The 25903-nt window shown below is 46.0% G+C and overlaps 1 protein-coding gene across 3 annotated transcripts; it reads right to left on the bottom strand.

Moving 5' to 3' along the window:
- Positions 1 to 7341: 7341 nt before the first annotated feature.
- TMEM130 (transmembrane protein 130) lies at positions 7342 to 25584 on the bottom strand. Of its 3 annotated transcripts, none has more exons than XR_014002085.1 (9): positions 25296 to 25584; positions 21070 to 21369; positions 19282 to 19453; positions 18112 to 18284; positions 16611 to 16695; positions 14209 to 14411; positions 12697 to 12809; positions 10690 to 10968; positions 7342 to 7518 (listed from the first exon to the last, which is right to left on the bottom strand). XR_014002085.1 is itself a non-coding variant. In XM_081170327.1 (8 exons), exons 1-8 carry the CDS (start codon positions 25375 to 25377, stop codon positions 10786 to 10788), a joined length of 1311 nt encoding a protein of 436 aa, XP_081026453.1. In that variant the 5' UTR covers positions 25378 to 25584; the 3' UTR covers positions 7342 to 10785. The 3 variants fall into 3 exon arrangements, 1 of the variants encoding a protein (XP_081026453.1); XR_014002086.1 differs by having other exon boundaries at positions 7342 to 7501; XM_081170327.1 differs by having other exon boundaries at positions 7342 to 10968.
- Positions 25585 to 25903: the final 319 nt, after the last annotated feature.

Raw genomic sequence — 25903 nt, 5'->3', positions numbered from 1 at the left:
CCCAGTTCTTCTCCTCTTAACTGTTCACCCCCCAGTTCTTCCCAACTTCTGTCTTCTGAACTATGTCCCTCTGCAACCATTGTTCCAAATCTATGCTGCCCCACTGCTCCTGGGAAGATTCAGGATCCTGATTAGGAGCAGGGGGAGGCAGAGGCGGAGGCTCCCACCATTCCTCCTCAGTGCCGCCCTCCCTCCGCACGGTCCCTGACAGGTGGACACAAACGCTTTGGTTCTGTGCAATAGTTTAGTTTGCTTGTCCCTGCCAATTGGAGTTGTGACCTTCTTCCCCACTGACAGTGCTGTGTGATGCTGCTTCAGTGCTTAGATTCCCGTTGTGCCCTTCCCTGCCTGTTAACTGGGATGCTTCTAAAGGAAGTGGCAGATGTTGTTTGGAGAGGGTTCCAAAGCCTCGTAATCCTTCAAGGCTCTCTGCTCCATTTCCCCAAAGAGATCCATCACGATTCTGCTTTTGGCAGCCTCTGCTTCTCATTATAGCCATCCTCTTTGATTATTTAAAGCTTTGTTTCTGAGCAGCTTCTCTTTCCGATAGTTCTTCCTGGGAAGATTTTGGCTGGGGTGGGGTGGAGAGATGTGAAACATCTCAAAGCAATTTCACAATAAAATAAGTACCGTGTGTGCAACAACGACACCTCTCTGTGTGTGTGTGTGTTTTAAATTATAAATAAATAAATATAGACACACACTGGGGTGGAAATCTGCATTTAGAAGGCATGTTGAAAGAGGGACATCTTCAACAGGTGCCGAAAGGACAGTAAAGGTGATGCATGTTTGATAGAGGTGGTGTAGTGGTTAGTGTGTCAGTCCAGGACCCAGGACACCAGAGTTCAAATCCCCACTTGGCTATGAAACTGACTGGGTGACATTCAGTCTATCTAACCTATGTCACAGGGCTGTTGTTGTTTAGTTGTGTCCAACTCTTCGTGACCCCATGGACCAGAACACGCCAGGCACTCCTGTCTTCCACTGCCTCCCACAGTTTTGTCAAACTCATGTTGGTAGCTTCGAGAACACTGTCCAACCATCTCATCCTCTGTTGTCCCCTTCTCCTTGTGCCCTCAATTTTTCCCAGCATCAGGGTCTTTTCCAGGGAGTCTTTTCTTCTCATGAGGTGGCCAAAGTATTGGAGCCTCAGCTTCACGATCTGTCCTTCCAGTGAGCACTCAGGGCTGATTTCCCCAAGAATGGATAGGTTTGATCTTCTTGCAGTTCATGGGACTCTCAAGAGTCTCCTCCAGCACCATAATTCAAAAGCATCAATTCTTCAGCAGAAGCTGAAGCATCAGCCTTCTTTATGGTCCAGCTCTCACTTCCATACATCACTACTGGGAAAACCATAGCTTTAACTATATGGACCTTTGTTGGCAAGATGATGTCTCTGCTTTTAAAGATGCTGTCTAGGTTTGTCATTGCTTTTTTCCACAGGGCTGTAGTAGGGATTAAATGAGGAGGGGGCAGAACCATGTAACACCACCTTGAGTTCTTTGGGGGGGCGGAAGATGGGATATAAATGCAATAAAGTAAAAACAGGAGTGAGCCATAAGTCAGTAACGCAAAGCGAGTGGAATCAACTCTCTATTGGGGGTGGGGGACAGGATCTGCATAGGTGTCAGGCCCAATGAGCACCGCAATCCATCTTCAGTAGGTCTTGCACCCTATGACGCAGTTGCAGAGAGTGAAAGCCCCTGCCGTCGCACAGTTGCCTAAGTCCCCTCCTCTCCAGGGTTTTCTCCAAGCAAACTGAAACTGCACCTGTGTGGTGCTCATTTTTCCTGTGCCCACTTCGTGCCTCTCCTGGTTCTGGGTGACTGGGGAAATTTGTTGCAGCAGGATTTGTTGTACCTCTTCACTAGCTACATAGATTTAGATAATTTATTACGGTCAAAGACCAGCTCGCATAACACAATAAAAACAGCATTCATAAAGATAAAATATACAATCAGAGCAGATTGCAGCAATAGCTCATGAATTAAAAGTGAGCTATATACGTACACCCGTACAACTGAGATTTGGGCTACCATAAAAATTGACCCTGAGGCACCCCAAAGGGTGACTTCAGCATTTCCCTAATAAGCTATTTTATTCTAGAGGATGATCTGTGCCTACAAATCTGGGCGCAGAATCTGGCTACCAGCCAGGTTGTCTTGTGATCTTTGCCTAAGAGGAGAGAATTTAGTTTAGACTTGTCTGAAAGATTGGCGAGCCTCTTCAGCAAAGGATCAGTAGTGTCTCTACGAATCTCAACATAAAAAGGACATCTAAAAAATATATGTCCGGGGTTTCCTATTTCCCCTAATGGGCAGGCACAAAGTCTCTGTGCGGACTCTTTTATAGGAGCCTTCCAGAACTAGCAAGAGTGAAAGCCCTTCTTGCGCAGCTAGACTTGTTTTTGTCTCTTGACTCCCCTCCTCTCCTGACTTGGCTCCAGCTCCAGCTTCTGAACTTCCCTCTAGCACAGACTCTCCCTGCTCACAAAGCCCTGTTACCTCCTCAGCTTTCGCCACCTCCTCCTCCCAGTCTTCTCCCTCTGACCACTCATTGTCATCTCCCCCACTAATCCCTGGGCCTACCAAAAAGGCTCCCTTTGCTGCTCTTAATACCATGGGCTGTTTGCAGGGAAGGAGATGGTCTTCCAGATATTTGAGTTATTTGAGACTTTAAACTAACATGAGCACTTCGAATTGGGCCCAGAAACTAACTGGTAGCCAATGCAGCCATTTTAGAACAGGGCGTTACATGATTTCTGAAGGCAAGCCCCGCAAGCAATCTGACTGCTGCATTCTGCACCAGCTAAAGTTTCCAAGTTGTTTCCAAGGACATTGCAATTATCCAGTCTGGAAGTACAGTGGGCAAGTCATATCTCTCCAGTGATTGTTGAATCTAGGAGCATCCCCCAAGTACCCTGCAACTGACAGACATAACAGGACATTGCAGCAGCAGTGCATCAAAGCACACCTGTAATTAACATGTTGCAACATATGACTAATAGATTTGCATAGCAGGAAAAAACCCCTACATAAGCTGGAAACCATGAAGTGAATGGGACCTATATAATGTCTTGATTCATTTCAATGGATACACTCTGAGTAAGATTGAGGCTGGATATGGTCCATTGTGTATTCATGTGTTTCGATATCTCTTAAGTAAATTACACCTATGAATGTTGATTTTATGTATTTGGATATGTTCCGTTAAAAGCTCCTTTGAGATCTGTTAGATGGCAAATAGCCTTATAAATGGACTGACTGACTGATGTTCCCTCCAGAAGGCGGTCCAAAACACTGACCGCTAGAAGCGTCCGTGGAGATGGAACCCCATCAAAAGAATGGAATAATGAAACACATACATCGTGTTCCTTAGCACAAGTGCCAAGCCAAAGCAATGCAATGAATGGAGATAAATGGAGCTCCCATTCATTGAAAAGTGGGCCGTGTCTATCGCTGACTCATTCTGCGATTCATTCTTAAGCAAGGGAGACATCTAGTGCTCAAAGGGTGGAGCGCACACACAAATGTTGGAAAAATGGAGCCCAAAGATGCATGGTGTGGCAGGGAAAACTTGTGAACAATTTCTCCTGTCATTCATATTCTTTTGTGAATGTGCAAATATCTACCATTCTGTTCTCTTAGTCTGCCTTATGCTTCTTCATCTTGCAGCTTTCCCATAGGCTCTGGCTTGGCAGGTCACATTGTTATCTGGCTCCACCCCACAGGCCAACTTTGACTGATGGCCACTGCCTGTCAAACAACCGGTGTCCAGTGGGTAGGCAGTCCCACCCACTTGTCAAATCCCATTGCACAGCAATGCCCAAGTGCCTGGCAGCCAGCCACTGAGATTAATGCATGCCCAGAGGTGTGTGCTTAGCTTGCATTGGAAACTGGGCTTTTAGTGTTGCGGCTCTGGCCCTCTGGAATAGGTTGCCAGCTGAAATGACCAGCCTACTGAAGTTTTTGTTAAGAAGGCTTTCCCAGAAATGTGACCCGGTCATATAGGGAATGTTAATTACACAAACTGTGCCCGCTAGCATATTGGCAGCCAATCCAGCTCTCTCAACAAAGGTGTCACATCAGCTGCAGCTTCCCAGTTAAGCCCAAGGGAAGCACTACATATAGCATGTTGCAGTAGTCCAGCCTGTTAGAATTCCTGCTCCATGATTGCAGTCATGGGATTTTTGTCTATCACATGACGGTATATGTTTTGACTCCACAGAGTGGGAAGTGACGGAGACAGGATGTTCGTGTTACTGTGTTCCGTGAAGTGGGACTATTGTCCTTTGTTCTTTTTCTCTTTGCTGTCTGATGCTAGAGAGAGAGGGAGCCATGTTGCAGTGCTCTGTGTGTGTTTATATGTAAATAAAGTAGATTAGCCAAAATGCTGAGTTGCTGAGGTCTGTCACACAAGGTGCGCAAACTCTGCAGATCCCTAAGTGTGTCGGTGTCAGTTGGCATCAGTTGCTGTGATGTTCGGGCTGAAGAAAGCTTTTGAAGCTCCCAAACGATAGACCAGGAGGGAGAAAACATGCCAGTCGGGCATGTGTCTCTACCAGGGTCCTACTCGAGTGTAGGCTGAGGTTTCCAACTGGCCCACAACAGCCAAGATAAATTTGTCCAGGACAGCAAAACCCACTGATGACCCTCTGAGGCAAGAGAGAGAGGCTGAACAGCTGCAATTTACTCAGCCAGTGATGGCACATCTGGGAATTTATATATTTGCTCTGCATGCAAGATGTTTTGTGGAAGGATCAGGCCCATGACAGTCTTTTGTCTATCTAGTTCCCTTTGTGTAGGCCTGAAAAGAAGACTATCCACATTGAGAGACTTCCTAGCCAAGGATTGCAAAGATACGGCTTTCCTCTTATTTCATTAAACATTCCTCCTGGCAAGAGTGCTTGTTTGTTTGTGGGTTTGTTTCAGGGAAAGGCAGAAATTAAATGGGTAGCTGTCATCTGACATTTTGTCAACCGCACAAACAAGATCCAAATAGCTCCTTGTTGATTTGTGAGACTGATAACAAAGATGTTGTGGCCAGCTTCCAACTTTGGGAGGCCTGATGTTGTTGACCTTGAAAGAACAGGAGCCGTTTTGACAGTTTCTTTTTATGCATTGTAAAGAGATCTTCACAGACTCTGGATCGACAGAGCTAAGTTTGCAAACTCCTGCAAACACCCCATCGTTCCCATGATGGTGGACCCGGGTTGTACAATGTGCCAATTAATTTAGAGAGCAAATGGGGCAACTCCTAAAATATGGTTCTGACACATTCGTGGGACTCTGTAGCTATGCAGTCAACTATGTAAACGGAAAGAGAGAGAGACAGAGAAATGAGATCCTCAAAACATATACTTTCAAAGACCTGTGATCTTCCAGGATTTGCAGAATGTTGAGGGGGATTAAAAAGAAACCAGAGCTGTGTGGAGGGGATTGAACTGCCCAAGCCCCTAATGGCGTTCAGAAAGCATCCTAGAAGAAGTTGCGGGCAGGGGAGATTCCTGACCCTTTAATATGCAGGGATATTCCCTGGAAGGGATTCACTGCAAAGTTTTGTAAAATTTTAGCTCAGTGATTTAATCTTAATGGTAAAGGTAAAGGTACCCCTGACCGTTAGGTACAGTCTCGGATGACTCTGGGGTTGCACGCTCATCTGGCTCTATAGGCCAAGGGAGCTGGCGTTGGTCCACAGACAGCTTCCGGGTCATGTGGCCAGCATGACTAAGCCACTTCTGGCGAACCAGAGCAGTGCACGGAAACACCGTTTACCTTCCTGCCAGAGTGGTACCTATTTATCTACTTTGATATGCTTTCGAACTGCTAGGTTGGCAGGAGCTGGGACTGAGCAACGGGAGCTTATCCCATCGTGGGGATTTGAACTGCCGACCTTCCAATCAGCAAGCCCTAGGCTCAGTGGTTTAGACCACAGCACCACCTGCGTCCCTAATCTTAATGGTAAATACCTGTTAATTGTGATGAAGTATTTCAGCTATTTTTCTTAACAACCATTGTGCACTGCTCTGCTGTTTTTAAGCCATGTCCTCGGAATATAGGCTTCCGTCCTAAGACTCGTTTCCTCATAATTTTGCTCAGAGAGTTGCATAATAAAGCACTTATCTTTATACTTGGTGCTTATTATTTTGACTGAATTGCTCTCTTGCCTGTACTCCTGCAATGCTTGGTTCCAAATCAGCAAGTTTCATCTTTTCTTTCTTTCTTTTTTAGCAGTGAATGTTCCTTTTTTCCAGGTCATTGATCTGTAAGGTTAAAAAAAAAATCAGTTCTCTGGATGACTTTTTTCCTCCTTTATCTTTTCTGGGCACAACCACTGCTCACTTTGCTTTGCCCCCCTTCCTCTGTTGCTAGATTGTCCTTTGCTTTCAAAAGGTAGAATGTCAAGAGTCTTCAACTGCAAATTAATGAATCCACAGATTAATTCATGGAGGGTTGTTTTTTTTTTTAATGTCAGAGCAGGAAATAGCTTCTTGGGCCACATTCAGAATGACACTCTTACATTTTCTTTGACGTCCGTAAGGTGGATTTCGAGGAGATCGTTCCCTCTATATAATAGCTAACTAGGGCAGTTGAGTGCCTATCAAATTGGCAGCAAAATGAGGTTCTCAGGCCTTGTGAAATGCAGAGATATATACAGATCTAAAATAGAAAACTGCCCTATGCAGTGTTGAGCGCAGAGAGAGAACCAAGCTCACGGTCATGCAATGAAGCTGAATGCTGGAAGAGTCAAGATAGATAAAACATAGTACTTCTGCATTTAGTGTAAATCACACGGTCTACCAAGGAGTGATGGTCCATCTCTAGATAGTTGTCCAAAAATATGGCCCCCTTTCTCTGATTGCATGGGCTTGTCTGGGAAACGAACCCTACATTCAGAGCCAGAATCCCCAACCTTTTAAGGCCATGGGCACATCTGGATTTTGAAGCAAGTCCCACTGCTTACCGCCACTTCTCACCGACTTCTCCAAATCAGCCTGCCCACCCCAAAAGAGAGAAAGAAGACACACATAAACACACTTTGCTTAGCCAAGGAATCCGGGTACAAGTCGGATTCAGTAAGCTGGAGCTGGGCTTTGAAAAGAAGCAAAGAAGCCAAAACGGAAGTGGGAAAAGAACATCCCCCTAACTTCCTCTTTAGGCTCTATGGTTTCAACTCAAGGGAGGAAAAGGTAACAGCCCCATCTACCACATGATGAAGGAGGTCAAAGGCTTCAGAGGCATGGGGGTAGACCTCAAGGACATCAAGCCCTAAACCAAGAAGTGAAGAGCGGTATCCCCCCTTCTGGTAACCTCTTTCTGCCAAAAAGTAACTTGCACACAATTTTTTAAGGGAACCAGAACTTGCTTTATTGAGGCAGTGAGTGGTAAAACAGAGGTGGCAGAGCCTATTCTGTTTTTGTTTGTGACGGGCGTCAGAGGGAATCTCTGGTGGGTGCCTTCCTTGCTGGAAATGCACATCCCAGAATGCACTTCAAGGTCTTCTTTTGAAATGTGACATCTTTATGTTAAGTATAAACAACATTTCGACAGCTTGCGGGCTTGACAGCCATATAACATCCTCAACACAGCCCTTGCTTCCTGCTACAAGGAAGTAAGTTACCAGATGGCGGCTTTCCCCCTCGGCTCTGGTACCATTTCCTTTTCTTTCTTTCTTTCTTTCTTTCTTTCTTTCTTTCTTTCTTTCTTTCTTTCTTTCTGGACCTCCTATCCCTATTCTGATTGCTGCAGTACATACGGACGCCTGCCACTATGCCTGAGGAGAGGCGCAGCAGACAGGCAGAGGCTGTGGTAGAAGTTACCTCTTCATTGAAGCGCCTTCTGATTTTGTGCCATTATCAAAGCAGTGTCTGGAAGTGCCCTTCTTTTAAAGTGAGATCTACCAGTGAAAATGTAGTTGCTAGATGCCTTTTATGAATATAATTAATAGAACTGAGGCAAAAGGCAAGGTAAGAAGCAGAATGTCTGGTTTGTTGAGAAGAGGAAAATGAGGCCACCATCTTGCTAAAGCTACGCAGGTCTGTGTCTGGTCAGTCCCTGGATATCTGACCATCCGGGAACCATGCCACCTTGGGTTCCATGACAGAAGGAAGGAGGGAAATAGGAGTTTCCTTCAGATACGTAGCATATTGATTGGCAATCCAAAGGCACACATGTAGAAAGGCAGAGGGGGTGGACACGGTCCCCCTTTAGGATTTTGGCTGAAAATGATAAAACCAAAACAAAACATGATGGTTAAGTATATCTCATGGGTTGCAGAGGAACACATGCAATAGGGATGGATGGATCTGTCAGTTTTTGTTTCCTTCTGTTTCTCAGTATTCCAGTCATACATTCAGTTCATATCTGCAGCCATTTGCTAACCAAAAAAAAAAAAAAATCCTCATGAAAATTCAGCAGCATTTTACGTGCGAATTTACCCTAATAAACACATCCTTGTACGCAACTTTGATTAAGCCGCACTTCTTCTTTTTTTGCAAACAACTCCCTAACAGAATGCATTTCTGTATGCCGTTTTCACTGCTGTATGCACTTCTTTGTTGCAGAACAGAGCTGCAAGATTTGGAGACACGCAAATTCCAAAGGGTAGCTGTGTTTTAGCTGGCTTCTCCATTCAAAAAAGTGCAAATTAAGATGCAAGCAAAATCACATTTCTCACCCCTCCCAAACCTACAAATAAAATCATTCGAAGTTCTGACTAAAGTGTGACACTTACACAATATGAGTGCCATATATATGTGTGAGATAGATAGAGCATACATTTATTTTCTTTAAAAACAAACAAAAACAAAACCAGCCATTTTAGACTGCAATCCTGAATGCACCTCCTGTGGAGTATGTCTTACTGAGCTCAGTTGAACTTGCTTCCCAGTAAGCCTGCATATTAGCAGTGGGTAGGACTGGGCGATATCTGGTTTTCAACATCGTGATATATTCCCAGCCAAACATCACGATATATACCGATATATCATTATGTCTGAAATAAGGATGGAACTATGTAGAGGCATTGGTTGGCTTCACAGTTGTTGCCACATTGTGATTTTTGCATAACACACACACACACACACACACACACACCATGATTCGCGCTAGATTGCCAGCCCAAAAGTTATGAAACCGGTTTTGGACACTACAGTGGTACTTTGGTTCTCAAACGCCTTGGTACTCAAACAACTTGGAACCCAAACACTGCAAACCCGGAAGTAAGTGTTTCGGTTTGCGAACCTCTTTTGGAAGCCAAATGTACTCCATTTTGAGTGTTACACTTCCGATCTGAGTGCCACACTTCTGTTTTGAGTGTTATGCTTCCATTTTGAGTGTTACACTGAGGTCTGTCTGTTTTTGCTATTTCTTTTCCGTTTTTGTAGCTCTTTTTTGTTTTGTTTTTGTGACAGTGTGGAACCCAATTCAGCTACTGATTGATTGTGTGACTGCAGTACATTGTTTATTGCTTTCATTTTATGGATCAATGGTCTCGTTAGAATTTTAGGGTTACCAGACGTCCCTGGTTCCTGGGGACAGTCCCCGGATTTGCAAATCTGTCCCCAAACAAATTCCGTCCCTGGAATGTCCCCAGATTTGCAAATCTGTCCCTGGGAAATGTGGCAGCAGCAGCCTCAGCAGCCCGGAGCCAGCCTGGTAGCGCAGTTGGCTCTGTCTGGCTTCAGGAGCTGTTCACTGCCGCCGGCCACTGCATGAACTGGGGACGTCTGGCAGTACAGATATCCTGCCCCCTTTGTTTTGACAGATCAGGGGAGGCTCGGGCGGGCAGGCGTTGCCCAGTTTTTAAAAAACTCTGCGCATTTATGTTTCACAGGGTGCGAAAGAAGGGCTTTACACCTTTATACAATACGCATGTGTGCTTGGGCCCAGGGTCTTTTGCCTCACCATCCCCACTACTGACTCCCTGTTGCTACTCAGCTTTAAAAAGAAAGAAAGAAAGAAAGAAAGAAAGAAAGAAAGAAAGAAAGAAGGATTCATTGAAAAAAATCTGGTAACCATACGTTAGATAGCAAAATTCATGTTACATTTCTGTTTTAGGGGTTGTTTTTAAAAGTCTGGAACAGATTAATCAATTTTGCATTACTTTCTATGTGAAAGCGCGCCTTGGTTTTGGAATGCTTTGGTTTTGGAATGGGCTTCTGGAACGGATTAAGTTTGAGAACCAAGGTACCACTGTATATCAATATATTGCCCAGCCCTAGCAGTGGGGAACCTTTTTCAGCTGCAGGGACACAATCCTTCGTGGACAGCCCTTCCAGAGTCTGCATGTCTGGGGTTGCCGTGGCCAGTGGCAACCATGGGCATGACCAGAGGTGGAGCAGCACAATGGCTCTTACCATCTGGCAACAGGATACATTTCAGGCATGCTTCACACACGCAAGCACATCTCTTCATCTAGGCAAGCAAGAGGCATTGTGGAAGTTCTAGGGCAAAATCCAGCAAGGCAAAAGCACTTAAGGAAGGTGCGGAGCAGTCCCAAGGGCCAGACAGAGGAGATACCTGCAGGGCCACATTTGGCCCAAAGGGCTGAGGCTCCCCAATCCCTGCTGCATAGGAATCCATTCTCAGTGCAGATCCAAGTCTGCTCTTTTCGGGTGACCTGGTGAAATAATCTGCAACCCAGGGCCCTAGCACAGATGTCAACTTTTCATGCACCAGCAAAAGATACGGATTGCCCATGCAGCACCCCTGCATGGAGACCAGAGGAGGCGGACAGGAGAAGGCCAAGCCAGCAGCAGTATATGACAAACAAAGCTCCTGTTCTTCACATGGTGTACATTTTCACTGGCTCACGCAAAGGGCGCAGGAGGCGGTGATGCTCTCGGATCGTCTCGCAAGACTCCTGAGATGGCCAGAGGCAGCAGGTTTCGCAACACATTTGACAGCAGCTCCACTTGGAGCCAGAAGGTGAGGTGTCGGACATTGGGGAGAAGTCAAAATCGGCAACCTGCGTTTCGACAACGGGGAAGACAAAAGCTGGTTCCAATAATGTCTCAGGTGACAAACCAACCCTCCCCATAACGGCTTAGAGAAGTTTAAGTATACTTGTAAGTTTGCATTTTTGGAAAATAGCCAGATGTTTTCAGCAATGCATCTAATTCTGTGAAGAATTATGTAGGGTGGTGGCTATTGGGCTGGATTCAAAACCTGGGAGACCAGGGTTCAAATCCCCACTCGGCCATGAAGCTCACTGGTGACCTTGGTCTAGTCACTGCCTCTCAGCCTGGCCTGACTCACTGTTGGTGGGGGGTGTTAGGATTCTTGCTCCGTGTTTGCAGTCATGAGATTGTTGTCTATCACATGACGGTGTATGTTTTCATTCCACAGAGTGGGAAGTGACGGAGACAGGATGTTTTGTACTACTGTGTTCCGGAATGTAGGACTATTGTCCTTTGTTCTTTCTCTCTTTGCTGTCTGATGAGAAAGAGGAAGGAGCTAAGTCAGAATGCTCTGAGTGTATTATATGTAAGTAAAAGTAGATTAGCCAAAATGCTGTGCTACTGAGTTCTGTTACGCCAATACTTTGCAGGATCGTAAGTGTGCCGATGTCTGTTGGCATTGGTCGCTGGGATGTTCAGGCTGAAGAAAGCTTTTGAAGCTCCCGAACGACCGACCAGGAGGGAGAGAACATGCCAGTCAGGCATGTGTCTCTGCCAGGGTCCTATAAGAGAGTAGGATGATCCTAACAGGGGGGGGGGACATCCAGGAACATGGGGTGTCAGGACCACAGGATCTAGCAGCGATCAAGGGTCAGAGTCAGGGGCTGCAGTCTCCAGCTATGGAGTCATAGCCAAGAGACCACTGAGTGTGGGACTGATAAACAGGAGCACATGAGAGCAACCTATCATGCCTGAGCCAGGACCTTTGAGGGTGTGTTCCCCCAAGCTTGAGGGGCCAAATGCCTCCTGGCGCACATCACCAGTTGGGTGGCGCATAGCCATAGAAGGCTATGGAGTGGAGGAGGAATGACCTGTCTTCAGGCCAGAGAGTTGGCCCCTTTAAGACACTAATGTCATGCACAAGAGGGTGGGGCCTAGAGGAGGTGGTCTGGGGGGCAGATGCTTTAAAAGGCTCAGTCTCCTCTCAGCCTTTGGAGCTAGCCTGGGGTCATACAGAGTGTGACCTGGCTGCCTGCTCTGTGGGATCTGGCCTCGGACCTGAAAATGATTCGAGGAATGGAACAGAGTGGCAGGAATCCTGAACAGCAGTATACCTGAAGGAGCATCTCCACCCCCATCGTTCTACCCGGACACTGAGATCCAGCGCCGAGGGCCTTCTGGCGGTTCCCTCCCTGCGAGAAGCCAAGTTACAGGAAACCAGGCAGAGGGCCTTCTCGGTAGTGGCGCCCTCCCTGTGGAACGCCCTCCCACCAGATGTCAAAGAGAACAACAACTACCAGACTTTTAGAAGACATCTGAAGGCAGCCCTGTTTAGGGAAGCCTTTAATGTTTGATGGATTACAGTATTTTAATATTTTCTTGGAAGCCGCCCAGAGTGGCTGGGGAAGCCCTGCCAGATGGGCGGGGTATAAATAAATAAATAAATTATTATTATTATTACTGTGCGCCACGAGGCAACATTTTGTTGCAGGCCCCGCTTGTGATGCAAGTAAGGTTAAATTTGGGCTTGGGTTCCTCGGCCCCCAGTGTGAGCATAACAGCCTTTAGGGAAGTACCTCCACAAGATCCTTTTGCTGTGCGCTGCTCCGGAACGTCACGTAGGCAGCTAACCCCAGCATGGCTGATAAGAGGGTGATGCAAGGCAGCACTAAGAAAGCTGGGTGGATGCCTGGAGAAGAGGAGAAGGAGGGTGCTTAGATTGGAAATCTATCAGGAAACATCTCAACGCCATTGTACGTTGTGTGTGACCACACTTGGACTTCTATGTCCAGCTCCTGTTGCCACAACTCAAAAAGGAGCAGCGTGAATTTTTTTCCAGCTTGAGGGTCGCATTGCCTTCTGGGAACCTTCTGATGGCCACATGCCAGTGGTGGGGGGCGGGGCCAGATGCCAGAATGGGTGGAGCAACCTATGCACATTTTACTTTGGTACAGCAGGGCAAGTTTCTACACATATTCACACGCCCTTCTCTAGCTGCCGTCCAGAGAAGCGTAATCAGAATTTGGTGAGGAGGCATAATCAGAATTCAGGGTATGCAGCAGGGCTTGTGGAAAGAGTTCTGAGGGCTCAGGTAGAGAGGCATGGAGGCCACATTGGCTCCTGGGCCTGAGGGTTCCTTGCACTCCTGTTGTAGATCTGGGAAAGGTGTAGGAAAGGGGAACCAAAATGGTTGGGCGGTTAGAGCAACTCCCTCCCTAGGGAAGCTTATGGAATTACAGTGGAACCTCAGGTTGTGGACATAATCCGTGACAGAGGCACGTCCGCAACCCGCAGCTTTCGCATCCTAAAGCACCACGTCTGCGCAGGCGTGATTTGGCGCTTCTGCGCATGTGCGAGCAGCAAAACCCGGAAGTAGCCTGTTCCGGTACTTCCGGGTTTCCCGCAGTCCACAACCCGCAAACGTGTAACCTGAAGCGGCCGTAACATGAGGTATGACTGTAGTGGCTTTGCACTTGAGAAAAAAAGGGGAAACTGTGTGTGAGAGAGAGAGGGGGAGGGAGAGAGGGAGAGAGAGAGGTGTGTAGGATTACGCAAGGGGTGGAAGAAGTGGATAAACCTAAGCCCCTTTTCTCATAATATTGGAACCCAATGGGGTCACCTAATTACGCTGAACAATCCTGTGCAGGAGGAGAAAAGGTGAAGGAATGTAAAGGGCCCAGTCGAAATGGAGCAAGGAGCACTGGTGCACACAGCAAAACTTATACAGCAGAAAATACTGTTTATAATCTATTAGACTCCTTATCTAATGTAGCTCTTTGTTGGAGATGTAATATGGACAATGCTTCCTTGAAGCACATGTTTTTAGTGTGTCCCACACTACGTTTGGGGAGAAAGTGCTGGTCAACATAAACAAGACACTACAGGAAAAATTAAGATTTTCAGAAGTGAATAGGCTCTTGAACTATATACCGATTGTATGGAAATTGACAACAATTGACAGTGAAAATGGATTCTAGGCACCCTAATGGTGTCCAAGAGACTTTTTATAAATGACATTCTCCATATATATATATATATATATAACACCTGCTTTCCAACTGTGGAGTAGCTTTTCTCCTAACTCTCACCTGACGGCCTCACTTGAATCTCCTGGTACGACTGCAACATGTTGACCCCATTCTCCACTCGCACGCTAAGGCAGTACTGCCCAGCGTCCCTGAAGACGTGGCTCAGATTGTAGTGTGTAGCATTCATCACCACCAGGTGGCAGTGGTCCCTGTCGAGCGGAATGCATTCGGTCTTGATTAACCAGCACAAGTGGAGAGGCAGGCTGGGAAGAAAGAAGGACAAAAGCTCTATTCTGCTTTAGGTGGCTGGCGCTGCAATTTTCTGTGTGCCAACTCAGAATCAAGCTGAAATGGGACTTACTCCCAGGTAGGGATAAAGGATAAATTTGATTCCTCTCCCATTTCAAGACAAGGCTACCAAACAGGGAGTTTCCAAAACAATGCGTGAACCGAAACACTGGGATCTTTTGACATGTGCTGACTCAATTTTCCAATGCAGCTCTCCAGCCAAGTAAAATGTGTACAGAAAAGATCACAATATATAAAATCAAAATCAAAACAATAACCTAAATAACAGCCCCCCCAAAAGAGCCACATTTTAAAAGGGTAAAAGGTAAAGGTACCCCTGCCCATACGGGCCAGTCGTGTCCGACTCTAGGGTTGCGCGCTCATCTCGCTCAAGAGGCCGGGAGCCGGCGCCGTCCAAAGACACTTCCGGGTCACGTGGCCAGCGTGACGAAGCTGCAGCTGGCGAGCCAGCACCAGTGCCGCACACGGAAACGCCGTTTACCTTCCCGCTAGAAAGCGGTACCTATTTATCTACTTGCACTTAGGGGTGCTTTCGAACTGCTAGGTGGGCAGGAGCTGGGACCGAACGACGGGAGCTCACCCCGCCGCGGGGATTTGAACCGCTGACCATACGATCAGCAAGTCCTAGGCACTGAGGTTTTACCCACAGCGCCACCCGCGTGGGTAAAAGGGTATAGGATGTCAATCAGGTCAACCAAAGGCCTGGTTAAAAAGGAACATTTTTGCCTGGCACCTAAAGGTGTACAATGAAGACGCCAGGTGAACTTCCCTTGGGAGAGCATTCCACAGATGGGGAGCCACTGCAGAGAAGGCCCCGTTCTCGCGTTGCCACCCTCCGGACCCCTCACGGAGGGGGCACACGAAGGAGGGAGTCAGAAGATGATCTCACCTGGTTGGCCACTGTGAGAACAGGATCCTGGCCTAGATGGGCCATTGGCTTGATCCAGCAGAGCTCTTGTTATGTTCCCCTACGCACACATTCTACTACGTATTTTCTTGCCTCTGCCAAAGCAGAAGCGTAACAACCCGGCTGGCAGTGCAAATGGATAAGAGAGCCAAAAACAGCCGCCGCTCCAGATTCATTAGCTCAGCGACTGTTTTTAGAGATGATGTGGCAGATTTTGGCCGGCAATGTGACTGTTGTGTCTTGAAGAAGAGTCAACAACAGACCTTTGTCCTGCTGCGTTTCGGGACAGATTCCTGCTCTTTGGACCTCCGTATAGACAGCAAACACCAGCTACCTCATCCTTCAGAGGTTAGCTGCTTGCTTCTCCCTGCTGCCCGGGGCGTAGTCTACCCAGTGAAAGCAATGCACTTGGCCGTGTTTACTTTTGATCTAATAATCCATTGATTTCATAGAGCTGAATGGGACCCCCGAAGGCCATCCATTCCAACCGCTTGCGATGCAAGAATCTCAGCTAAAGCATCCATGACAAATGGCCATGCAACCTCTGCTTAAAAACCTCCAAGGAAGGAGAGTCCACCACCTCTCGAGGGAGACTGTTCCACTGTCGGACAGCTCTAACTCTCAGAAAGTTCCTCCTGGCATTTAGTCAGAACCCCCATCGTTCTACCGGGACACTGAGGTCCAACGCCAAGGGCCTTCTCACCCTGTGAGAAGTGAAGTTCCTGGGAACCAGGCAGAGGGCCTTCTCGGTAGTGGCACCCGCCCTGTGGAACGCCCTGCCACCAGATGTCAAAGAGAACAACTACTACCAGACTTTTAGAAGACATCTGAAGGCAGCCCTGTTTAGGGAAACTTTTAATGTTTGATGCATTACTGTATTTTAATATTTTGTTGGAAGCCGCCCAGAGTGGCTGGGGAAGCCCAGCCAGATGGGCGGGGTATAAATAATAAATTATTATTATTATAGTCGGAAACTCCTTTCTTGTCACTTGAATCCTCGGGCTCAGGCACCAAATCCAGCCTCCCAAGACTTTCTATCTGGTGCTTGGGATGCTCCTCAAACCACACACTCGCCAGAGAATTCCTTAAGAGACAACTGATACACATTTCAGTTCCTGTTTCCTATGCCTTCAGGAGGTGCCTGTTGTCCTAGGAAACCCCAGAGGAGAATGCAAATAGCAGATCAGAAGGGAAAGTAGAATGATTGATATAGGTGTTTTTGTTTTGTTTTTTGCTGGCTGCTTACCTGCCTTGGATATGCAGCGATAGATTTAAGTTTTCCATCACATGAGCCTCTGTGGATCCGACAATGTTAATACCTCTGACAGCATCTGAGATAGAGAGGTTAAGAACTGTAAGTTTGTGCTTTGAAGGAAGAGCATTCATTGCTGGTCTTAATGTAATTAGTATTTTGGGCAAATCTGAGAGCGATAACATTGGAAGCACAACAGCGGGGATCATTCGGCTGGCAACTTAAGGGTTAATTCTGTTGCCAACAGAATTTGGTTCAAGCTGTGCACAACCACCTATGCACAACCTGTGTATCTGCAAACAAATGCAAATACTCCAAAATGTGCCACAGACCTCCTTACAAAGGGAACCCAACCTCCCTGCTCAGCAAAGTGAGCACAGTTAAGCATGTGCAAAGTGCTTTTCTCACATCTCAACCAGATCCTCACAGCTGAGATGAGGGGAAGAATGCCCAGGCTAAAGAATGTTTTTTTTCCTTCCTGGTGGGCCTGAGCTTAGACACGCTTTATTTTAGCGATGGGCAGAGATAACTGGAATCCAGCAAGTGAGAACATCTGAGGCCAGTTTGGGAAGGACACACACAAACATTGTCTTTCGATCTCTGCCAAGCTAGACTGGTGACTGGGAGCAGCTGCCGAGACCATATAACACTGGTCCTGAAAGGCCTACATTGGCTCCCAGTACATTTCTGAGCACAATTCAAAGTGTTGGTGCTGACCTTTAAAGCCCTAAACGGCCTTGGCCCAGTATACCTGAAGGAGCATCTCCACCCACATCGTTCAGCTCCGAGGGCCTTCTTGCAGTTCCCTCCTTGTGAGAAGTGAGGTTCCAGGGAACCAGGCAGAGGGCCTTCTCGGTAGTGGCGCCCGCCCTGTGGAACGGCCTCCCACCAGATGTCAAGGAAATAAACAATCTGACTTTTAGAAGACATCTGAAGGCAGTCCTGTTTAGGGAAGTTTTTAATGTTTGATCTTCTATCGTGTTTTTATTGTTCTGTTGGGAGCTGCCCAGAGTGGCTGGCGAAACCCAGCCAGATGGGCGGGGTATAAATAAAAAAAATGATGATGATGATTTCTGAACCAATCCGGCATTACACTGAATGCTGCAGACTGTTCCTGTTCCATAGCCTACTCAAGAGTCTGTAGCTGCCCTGCCAATTTCAGGCTGCCCTCGGCCAGCTCCTCTTGTCTGACCTCTTACAACAGTGGTCCTACCTGCCACCTTCCTCCTCTGCCTCAGTGTCGCCCTTGTAGAACTCCGCAGGGAGGAGGGGGATGGGGACAAAAATAGAATTTGTTGGCTCTGGCTCTGGCCACTGTTGGTTTCCCTGCCTTTTGTGCTGCCAGTCCCAATAGGAGTCAGCGATCAGTGATCTGTAGGAAAGGAGACCAAGCTGACTCGGGTGGCGTTTGTGTGCGGATCAGATCTCCTGAACTTGTGTTCCTCACAGACCAAAAGGGATGCTGAGCATAGCACTAGCTTTTCCCTGCCATTACCCATCAATTCCAACGCAGCAGAAAAATGCCCTGTTTTCTGGACCATCTTCCTTCGTTGCTCCATCCTGGTCCCATCTTGTCTCCATTCTGCTGTCACCTCCAGGTTCACGGTGCAAACCCCAACAGTAGGGTAATTGTGGTAGACGGTGGGGTGTTCTGTTGTCATCTCGGTTCTGCAGGTGATGGGGAAACAGTGGAAATCAATTGTGTTTGTGTAGGCATATTATTTGATGGTTTCATTCATGAATTGCTTCCTATGCATCTTTAACATCTGAGTAAGAAGAGACTATGCGCCATCTGGACTGTGGCCTGGATTCAGTGGTGGACTGGATCGGGGCCAATAAACTGTGCTTGAACCCTAAGGATACGAGATGAGCCTCCTGGATCAGGCTAATGACTTATCTAGTCCAGCATCCTCTTCTCCCAGTGGCCAACCTGTGAGAAACCCTCAAAGCAGGATCTGAGCATACAAGGACTCTCCCATCCTCTGGCCTCCAGCAGCTGGTATTTAGAAACATTAGGGTATCTAGCTGTGGAGCCTGAGCATAGCCAGCATGGCTAGTGGTCAGAGGCACTGTGGTTGAGTGGCTCTTATGTCAAAGAAATTGGTCAGCCGTCAACTCTAGACATGTTCCAATCCCTCTGAAATGAAGATCTAGGGCTAGGACTGGGAGATATATCATCCAAAACTGTTTTGAAATCCATACTGTGCTATCGGTTTCATAATTTTTGACCTGACAATATATTGCAAATCATGATGTGTGTGTGTGCGCTATGCAAAAATCACGATACGGGAAAAACCGTGAAGCCAGCCAAAGCCTCTTCATAGCTATATTCTTATTTCAGATATTGTGATATATCAGTATAACATAATGTTTAGCTGGTGATATATTGCAATGTTGAAAACCAGATATCAGTTACGACTGTTCTTTGCTAGGGATAGTCTAGTCACAGTGATTCATGCCTGGTAACCTCAATTCTCAGTAACTGCAAGGCGCTCTATGTGTGGTTATCATTCAGTGTGATCTCAGAGGTCCACCTGATGAGAAATGATGTTTGTGGGGGTGGTGGGGTCTGTCGGTAAGGATATATTAGTACAGGCATATAAATAATGGTCTCTGCTAAAATCTGTATAAATAAAAGGGAGGGAAAGAAAAAATAGGGACATACCCATCTCCAAAATCCCATTTGTAAGTGAATGAAGCTGACTCGAAATAATTACTTGGGTCATGAAGTAAGAATGATACCCGGGTCTGGGCGCCTGTTGGAGATCGGGAGTCAAGTTTGTCAAATACCTCATGGTCCTCTGTTTGGGTAATGGACAGATTCCCTACTATAAACTCTGTCGGGGGGAAAAATACAAAGAATATATTTAGTCATCTGAAGCTCTCTCAAAGACCTTCCCATCTAATGAGAAAATCTCTCGTTTATTCTTTTTGAGGATAGGCAAATACTGGGATTTCCCCAGCTTTGATCAAGTTTAATTGGTACATGGTATCAACTAAAACTTTAAGTTGCTCATCAGGGGGAAGTACATTTTAAAGGAGAAAAAAAAGATCTGAGTATTGGCTGAGACTAAAAAGTTGGCAGAATGGAAGCCAACCGCAATAAGTAGCTGCACAGACCAGTTCTATCTCTCTGTCCACCCTTCCTCTTAGACAGGAAGGAATATAAGAGGACTTCCTGTTCCAGCTGAGCGTTGCTTATGCAACAGCGTCATCCTTAGCTTGGCTGTGTCTCCCAAACTTTGCTATACAGTACTTTAGTCCTGACTTATGGCTTGCTGCTTCTTTGTTCACCCTGTGGTTCTTGTGTGGTCCTTATCACTGGTTGGTTCCATGATCCCTGGCTCACCCCAGCCAAGGCCTGCCAATGGCAGAGGGCCCTCGTCAATTATGTGGGTGAGCAACAGAGATGAGCTTTGGAGTTGTATTGAGAAAGTATTTTTTGTGAAAAGGCAATGGTCACAGGGGAGGGCTGTCCCAGAGTCAGGAAGGACTGGGAGGTGTTTGAGAAGTGATGAGCCTAGGAGAACCAGCATTGCAAAGTTACTGGACGTAGTAGGAGTTCAACATGGCCAGTGGCTTCCCAGATCCAGCCACTGCCATCAAGAAAACCCTAGTCAGGTGAGTTACAGATAGGTAGCCGTGTTGGTCTGCCATAGTCAAAATAAAAAAATTCCTTCCAGTAGCACCTTAAAGACCAACTAAGTTAGTTCTTGGTATGAGCTTTCATGTGCATGCACACTTCTTCAGATACACTGAAACAGAAGTTACCAGATCCTTCTATATAGTGAGAAGGTGGGGAGGGGTATCACAAAACAGAGAAACCAGTAGGAGAACACTTCAATCTCCCAGGACATTCTATACAAGATCTCAAAGTAGCTGTTTTACTACAAAGGAATTTCAGAAATAGACTGGAAAGAGAAGCTGCTGAATTGCAACTCATTACCAAACTTAAAACCATGGAGAGACCTGGTCTGAACAAAGACATTGGATTCTTATCTCATTATACATGACTAAGCCATTTCTCACCTTCTCACCCCTTGCCTTTTCCTGTAAGACCTATTACAGTCATTAAGAGTCGTCAACAGGCTCATCTCAGCTATCTGCCAATCTCCCATTCCCACCACCCTTCTGAGTAATACCCCTCCCCACCTTCTCACTATATAGAAGGATCTGGTAACTTCTGTTTCAGTGTATCTGAAGAAGTGTGCATGCACGCGAAAGCTCATACCAAGAACTAACTTAGTTGGTCTTTAAGGTGCTACTGGAAGGAATTTTTTTACCTAGTCAGGTGAGTCATGGACAGGCAGACAAGGTCACAGGCAAGGGTGGAGAGTCCACCACAGATATTGCCTCCCTTCAACCTAGAGCTGGCCCTGTAGGACAGCTTCAGAAGCACTGTACGAGACCCCCTTCTCTTACAGGAAAACATAATAAAATATGCACATTTTACCTGACACCTCTAGCACCGTTAGGTTTCTTGCAATGGTCTGACAGAGCCAGCAGTCTGTGTGCATCACCTGAATGGAAACAGGAAAGACTCCAGGAAATGGGCTGGTCACTATAATTGTGGAGTCCGCACCATGCTCGGAGCTCTCTACCAAAGTCAAAGGGGCATAAACCCAGTTGAAATGGTACTTCCGGTCACTAGCGGGTGAGTTGCCTCCATCCTTCACACGCAACGTGGAATGAATCGTAGCCTGTGCTTCTGTCGTGATGGGGCCATCATTGGTAATGTCCAAGCCGTACAGGACTGAAGAAATAAAATCAATGCATACGATTTCAGAAATTCACAGTGCAATCCTAACCATACTGACTTAGAAGTAAATTGAAGCCCTGTTGAATTCAGTGGGATCCCAGGTAAGATTGCAGCCTCAGCTATGGCAATAACAAAGCGAGGACCACTATGTTTTCATTTCCTAGGCACACCATAGAGGAGCTCATAGTTGCTGTTTGTGGTCCCCTTGTGGCTTAGATGCGCAGCTCATATCTACTAGGAGCTGTGTACTCAGCATTGCGGGCCCAGTTTTGCAAAACTTCCGCCCTGCAGCGAACATATAGGACCCCTCCCTGTTGAACTCCCAGGGCTTGGGGAAGACTTCATGATTATTATTATTTCAGCAGGCATTTCAAGTTTTTCTTTCTCCTTGTTTTATTCTTACTTTTAAGTGAATTTTATGATGCATGCTTTATCCCTACTGAATGCTGCTTATGCAAAATGGCATTAAGCTGTGCATGTACTACAGTTGTACCTTGGTTCTCGAACGCCTTGGTACTTGGACGTTTTGGCTCCCGAACGCCAAAAGCCAGGAAGTAAACGCTCCAGTTTTCAAATGTTTTTTGGAAGCTGAACGTCTGACACGGCTTCCACTCAAGTGCAGGAAGCTCCCGCAGCCAATCAGAAGCTGTGCCTTGGTTTTCGAATGGTTTCGGGAGTCCAACGGACTCCAGGAATGGGTTAAGTTTGAGAACCAAGGTTCCACTGTATTTAAATAAATGAATGGTAGATTTTTCTTCTGAACCCAAAATATTTTCTGGGCAGGCGACAACTTGAGAATGAGCAATACTCGTTTGACGTTAGTTGGATGGATTCATCTTGCTTTAAAACTGCAAATGATAAATGCGACTTCGAGCCTGGTGTTAATTTTGTGTTGATACTGATCTGGACATCTGGAGGGCTTTTATTAACTTAGATGTTAACCTTTAGACATATGTGCTGATGACTATTGTATCTGAAATGTGAACGAATGGTGGTAGTGGGGTTTTGTTACTATTGGTATTATTTATATATTATTTCTGTTTTTTATTGCCTTTAATTCTCCCCCCCCCCTTCTGCCTTCCTTTTCTTTGTTAAACGTTAATAATAAAAAATGATAAATGTGATCCTTGAGCTTACAAGACCTTCCACAAAACGTTCTTCTGGAGGCCACCAGGCCAGTTCTTTGACTCAGCAGAGTTTTCTCTCTCACCTAAGGATAAATACACTGTACCGCATTGCCTGGATTCCTAATGTTCCTTTACCCAGCCATAACTGATGACAAATGTTAACACACCAGTGTGATGAACAAATCCAGGAGTGTGATAAATCGCAAGCTATTTAAAGCCCGCTCTTTGAGAAATTGTACTTTCTCCTGCCACTTGGTTCCAAACTTTGGAGGGTGAAAAATGAGCAGGGAACGTAACATATTGGTATCTGGTATATGGATGCTTTTTGTTGATGTTATTATTGCCGTATTTTTCCGTGTATAACACGCCCCTGTATATAAGACACCCACTTTTTTGGGGGGGACACTCCAAATTAAGAAAATGAGGGGATACACTATCCATGTATAAGTCGCCCCCAATTTTTAACATAACTAAAAAAAAAAATCCTAGTCTTATACACGGAAAAGTACGGTATATTTTTTATACGGCCTTGACATAGTTTGAAGATGGGAATTATAATATCTACATGGTGCTTAGGGAACAACTTGCACCTTAATATCAGCAAGACAAAGGAGATGGTGTTGGACTTTCGGAGGAAGAGAGGAGAACTAGCCCTGCTGTACATTGGGGAGGGCTGTGTGGAGAGAGTCCCTTCCTTTAAATTCCTAGGAGTTTATCTCAGTGAAGACCTTACTTGGAAAATAAATACAACCCAGGTGGTTAAGAAAGCCCAACAGAGACTCCATCTCCACAGAGTCTTGTGGAAGAACAACGTCAATCAACATTTGATGATCTCCTTCTACCGGTCCACAATAGAAAGTGTCCTTTCATACTGCATCACGGTGTGGTATGCTAGTTTGACATCATCTGATAGGAAGTGCCTACAGTGGGTGGTGAATACAGCACAAGATATTATGGGCTGTCCCGTGAATCTGCTGGATGAAATAGCGGAAGAACGTTGCCTCAGGAGAGTGAGGAAAATTCTCAGGGATGATTCACACCCTGGCCGGCACTTTCTGGATCTCCTGCCCTCGGTCAGAAGATATAGAAGCATGATTAGTCGCACCAACAGGGTAAAGAACAGCTTCTATCCATGGGCTGTTAGGCTGCTGAATGAAAAGATAACAACAGGGCAACTGACTTTTGGTGCGTGTGCGTCAGTAAACGAGGGGAATTAAGCCTAGGACAGCTGAGTGGGGGATGCTTGTGTAATCTCACTGTATACAAGTTGTACAAGTGACAATAAAGTATTTCAAATTTCAATAAATACATGAATAAAAAAAATGAATATTGGACCACTATTTCTCCTGTCCTTTGTGCATCGGGGGCGGGGCACACATTTTTCAGCCTTAGGGCCACATTCCCCCATACATAACCATGTGGGGGCCACACGTCAATGGTGGATGGGGCCAGATGCCAACATGGGCAGAGCAAATTGATGTGATAGTCACCTTTGTACAATAGATTACATACCAGCCATGCAAAAGCCAGAGGTGTTCTCTCTCTCTCTCTCTCTCTCTCTCTCTCTCTCTCACACACACACACACACAGCGCCTCTCTTTGGCTTCCTTCCAGGCAAGTGAGAGCCACCACAGTTCACAGACATATTCCAGCCAGGTGAAAACATTCAAGGGGTGTGGGGCCTGTCGGAGTGGGTGTAGCCCATGAAGAATTCCAAGGGCCACAGAGAGAGGCTTCAAGGGCCGTATTTGACCCCAGAGCTTTATCAGACCAATATCCTGCTGACCTGAATGGTGATGACATTGGAAAAGAAACGAACATCTGCCCTCTGTACATAAAGCAAATTTTGTAATTGTAGAGTTAAAGCCATTAGATCTGTTCAGCATGTTAACAGAGTACGGACTCAGTGACCGGGCTGTTTCCAAATGTTTGCCTTAGCTTAAGAATACTATTAACAATTCCAGCAGCAGCAGCAGCTTCTGGATGGAAAGAGGTCATTTAACAAAAAGCAAGCTAATAAAGAGTTACAATCAGGAACATCTTGTGGATTTGGCCGGGCTACTGAACCAAACAAACATTGCCAGGACAATCAATTTTCACGTGGTGACTGGAAATTTTTTCCACAAAAAGGCCAGAAAAGCATTTTTTAAAAAGTGAATAGTAAGTTTATATACCTTTCTAAAACTAATACTAATGTATTCTGATGGCCTGATCTGCATTGCAATATAAAATAATGTTTCAATGTGAATTCTTTCTCCTCATCTGTATTGCAGCGTAAACAAAGGTGTTCAAATCAAACGTTCAAAATTCCTCTCAGAGGCCCTGTCCCTAGGATTAAAGTTTCTGATGTAGAACTGTTGTTTTTCGCTCTTTCCCCTCCAATGGGGAAATGTCCTGGGTGAGAAAAGCTCCTGCCACGCCTTCTTCCATCTTGCACAGAAGCAGAACATAGAGCCATCAACCCCGCAGCTGTGAAAAGCCAGCTCTTCAGACAGTCACTGTCCACCAACTCAGGTGCCATTTATTATCTTTTAACCCCACCGGACCCTGAGATATAAGTCAATTCTTGCCTGCCCTTCTTCTAGAGGTCTGGAATATAATTGAAATGAACGGTGCAATGTGGAATGCTAAATTTTAATGCAGCCCCTTGTATGCCAGCCAAAACACCTTGATATTTATAGCCATGCTCCTGTGCCGGGATGCTGGCAGAATAAAATCTCCGGTGCATGTTTGCATCTCAGGGTTTACAAATCACATTGCTTCCCTTAGACATAGAGAGCTGACCAGTCTTACCTGATGCTGATCTGACATGGCAAAGGAGCAGCACACTGCAAACTACCTTGGAGAGGCTCAGAGAGGCAAGTGTCTGAGCCATTTAGAAAACAGCTTCCAAAGGAAATGTCATCGGCTTGGCTCCGGCAATTGCTTAGCTCCGGCAATCAGGCTTCATCTTCAATTGTGCTAGCTTGCCTTAAGGAGGAGACGGCCAAGTATCAATGGCAAGTGCTGCCCCCTAAGGGCAAGCTGGTTGTACTGCACCTTACACATTGTTCCTGCGCTGCAGATGCGGGTCACATCTCATCCCTGCAGAAATGTTATTCCTAGGTTTGTTTGTTTTTGTTTTAGATTAAAAACAAAACAAATATACAGAAACGACAACCCCCAGAATATTGTGGCTGGGGAAAGCTGCTGTTCTTTCTTTCTTTCTTTTAAATAAATTATGTTTACTGAGTTTTAGAGAACACACAGGAAGCACAGAATATAGGCAAAATCTGAAATCAACAGATTCACCTGTCCCTAAAATTAGGGGTAGGAAGGAGGAGGAATGAAAAACTGGATGGCAAGTATCAGGAAGAGTGGGTTAAATTTAATGATTATCTAGTTAAATTTGTTAAGTTAAA

The sequence above is a fragment of the Podarcis bocagei genome (assembly GCF_964188305.1).
Source record: "Podarcis bocagei genome assembly, chromosome: 14".
NCBI lineage: Eukaryota > Metazoa > Chordata > Lepidosauria > Squamata > Lacertidae > Podarcis > Podarcis bocagei.
This window is presented reverse-complemented; position numbering and strand designations above follow the sequence as displayed.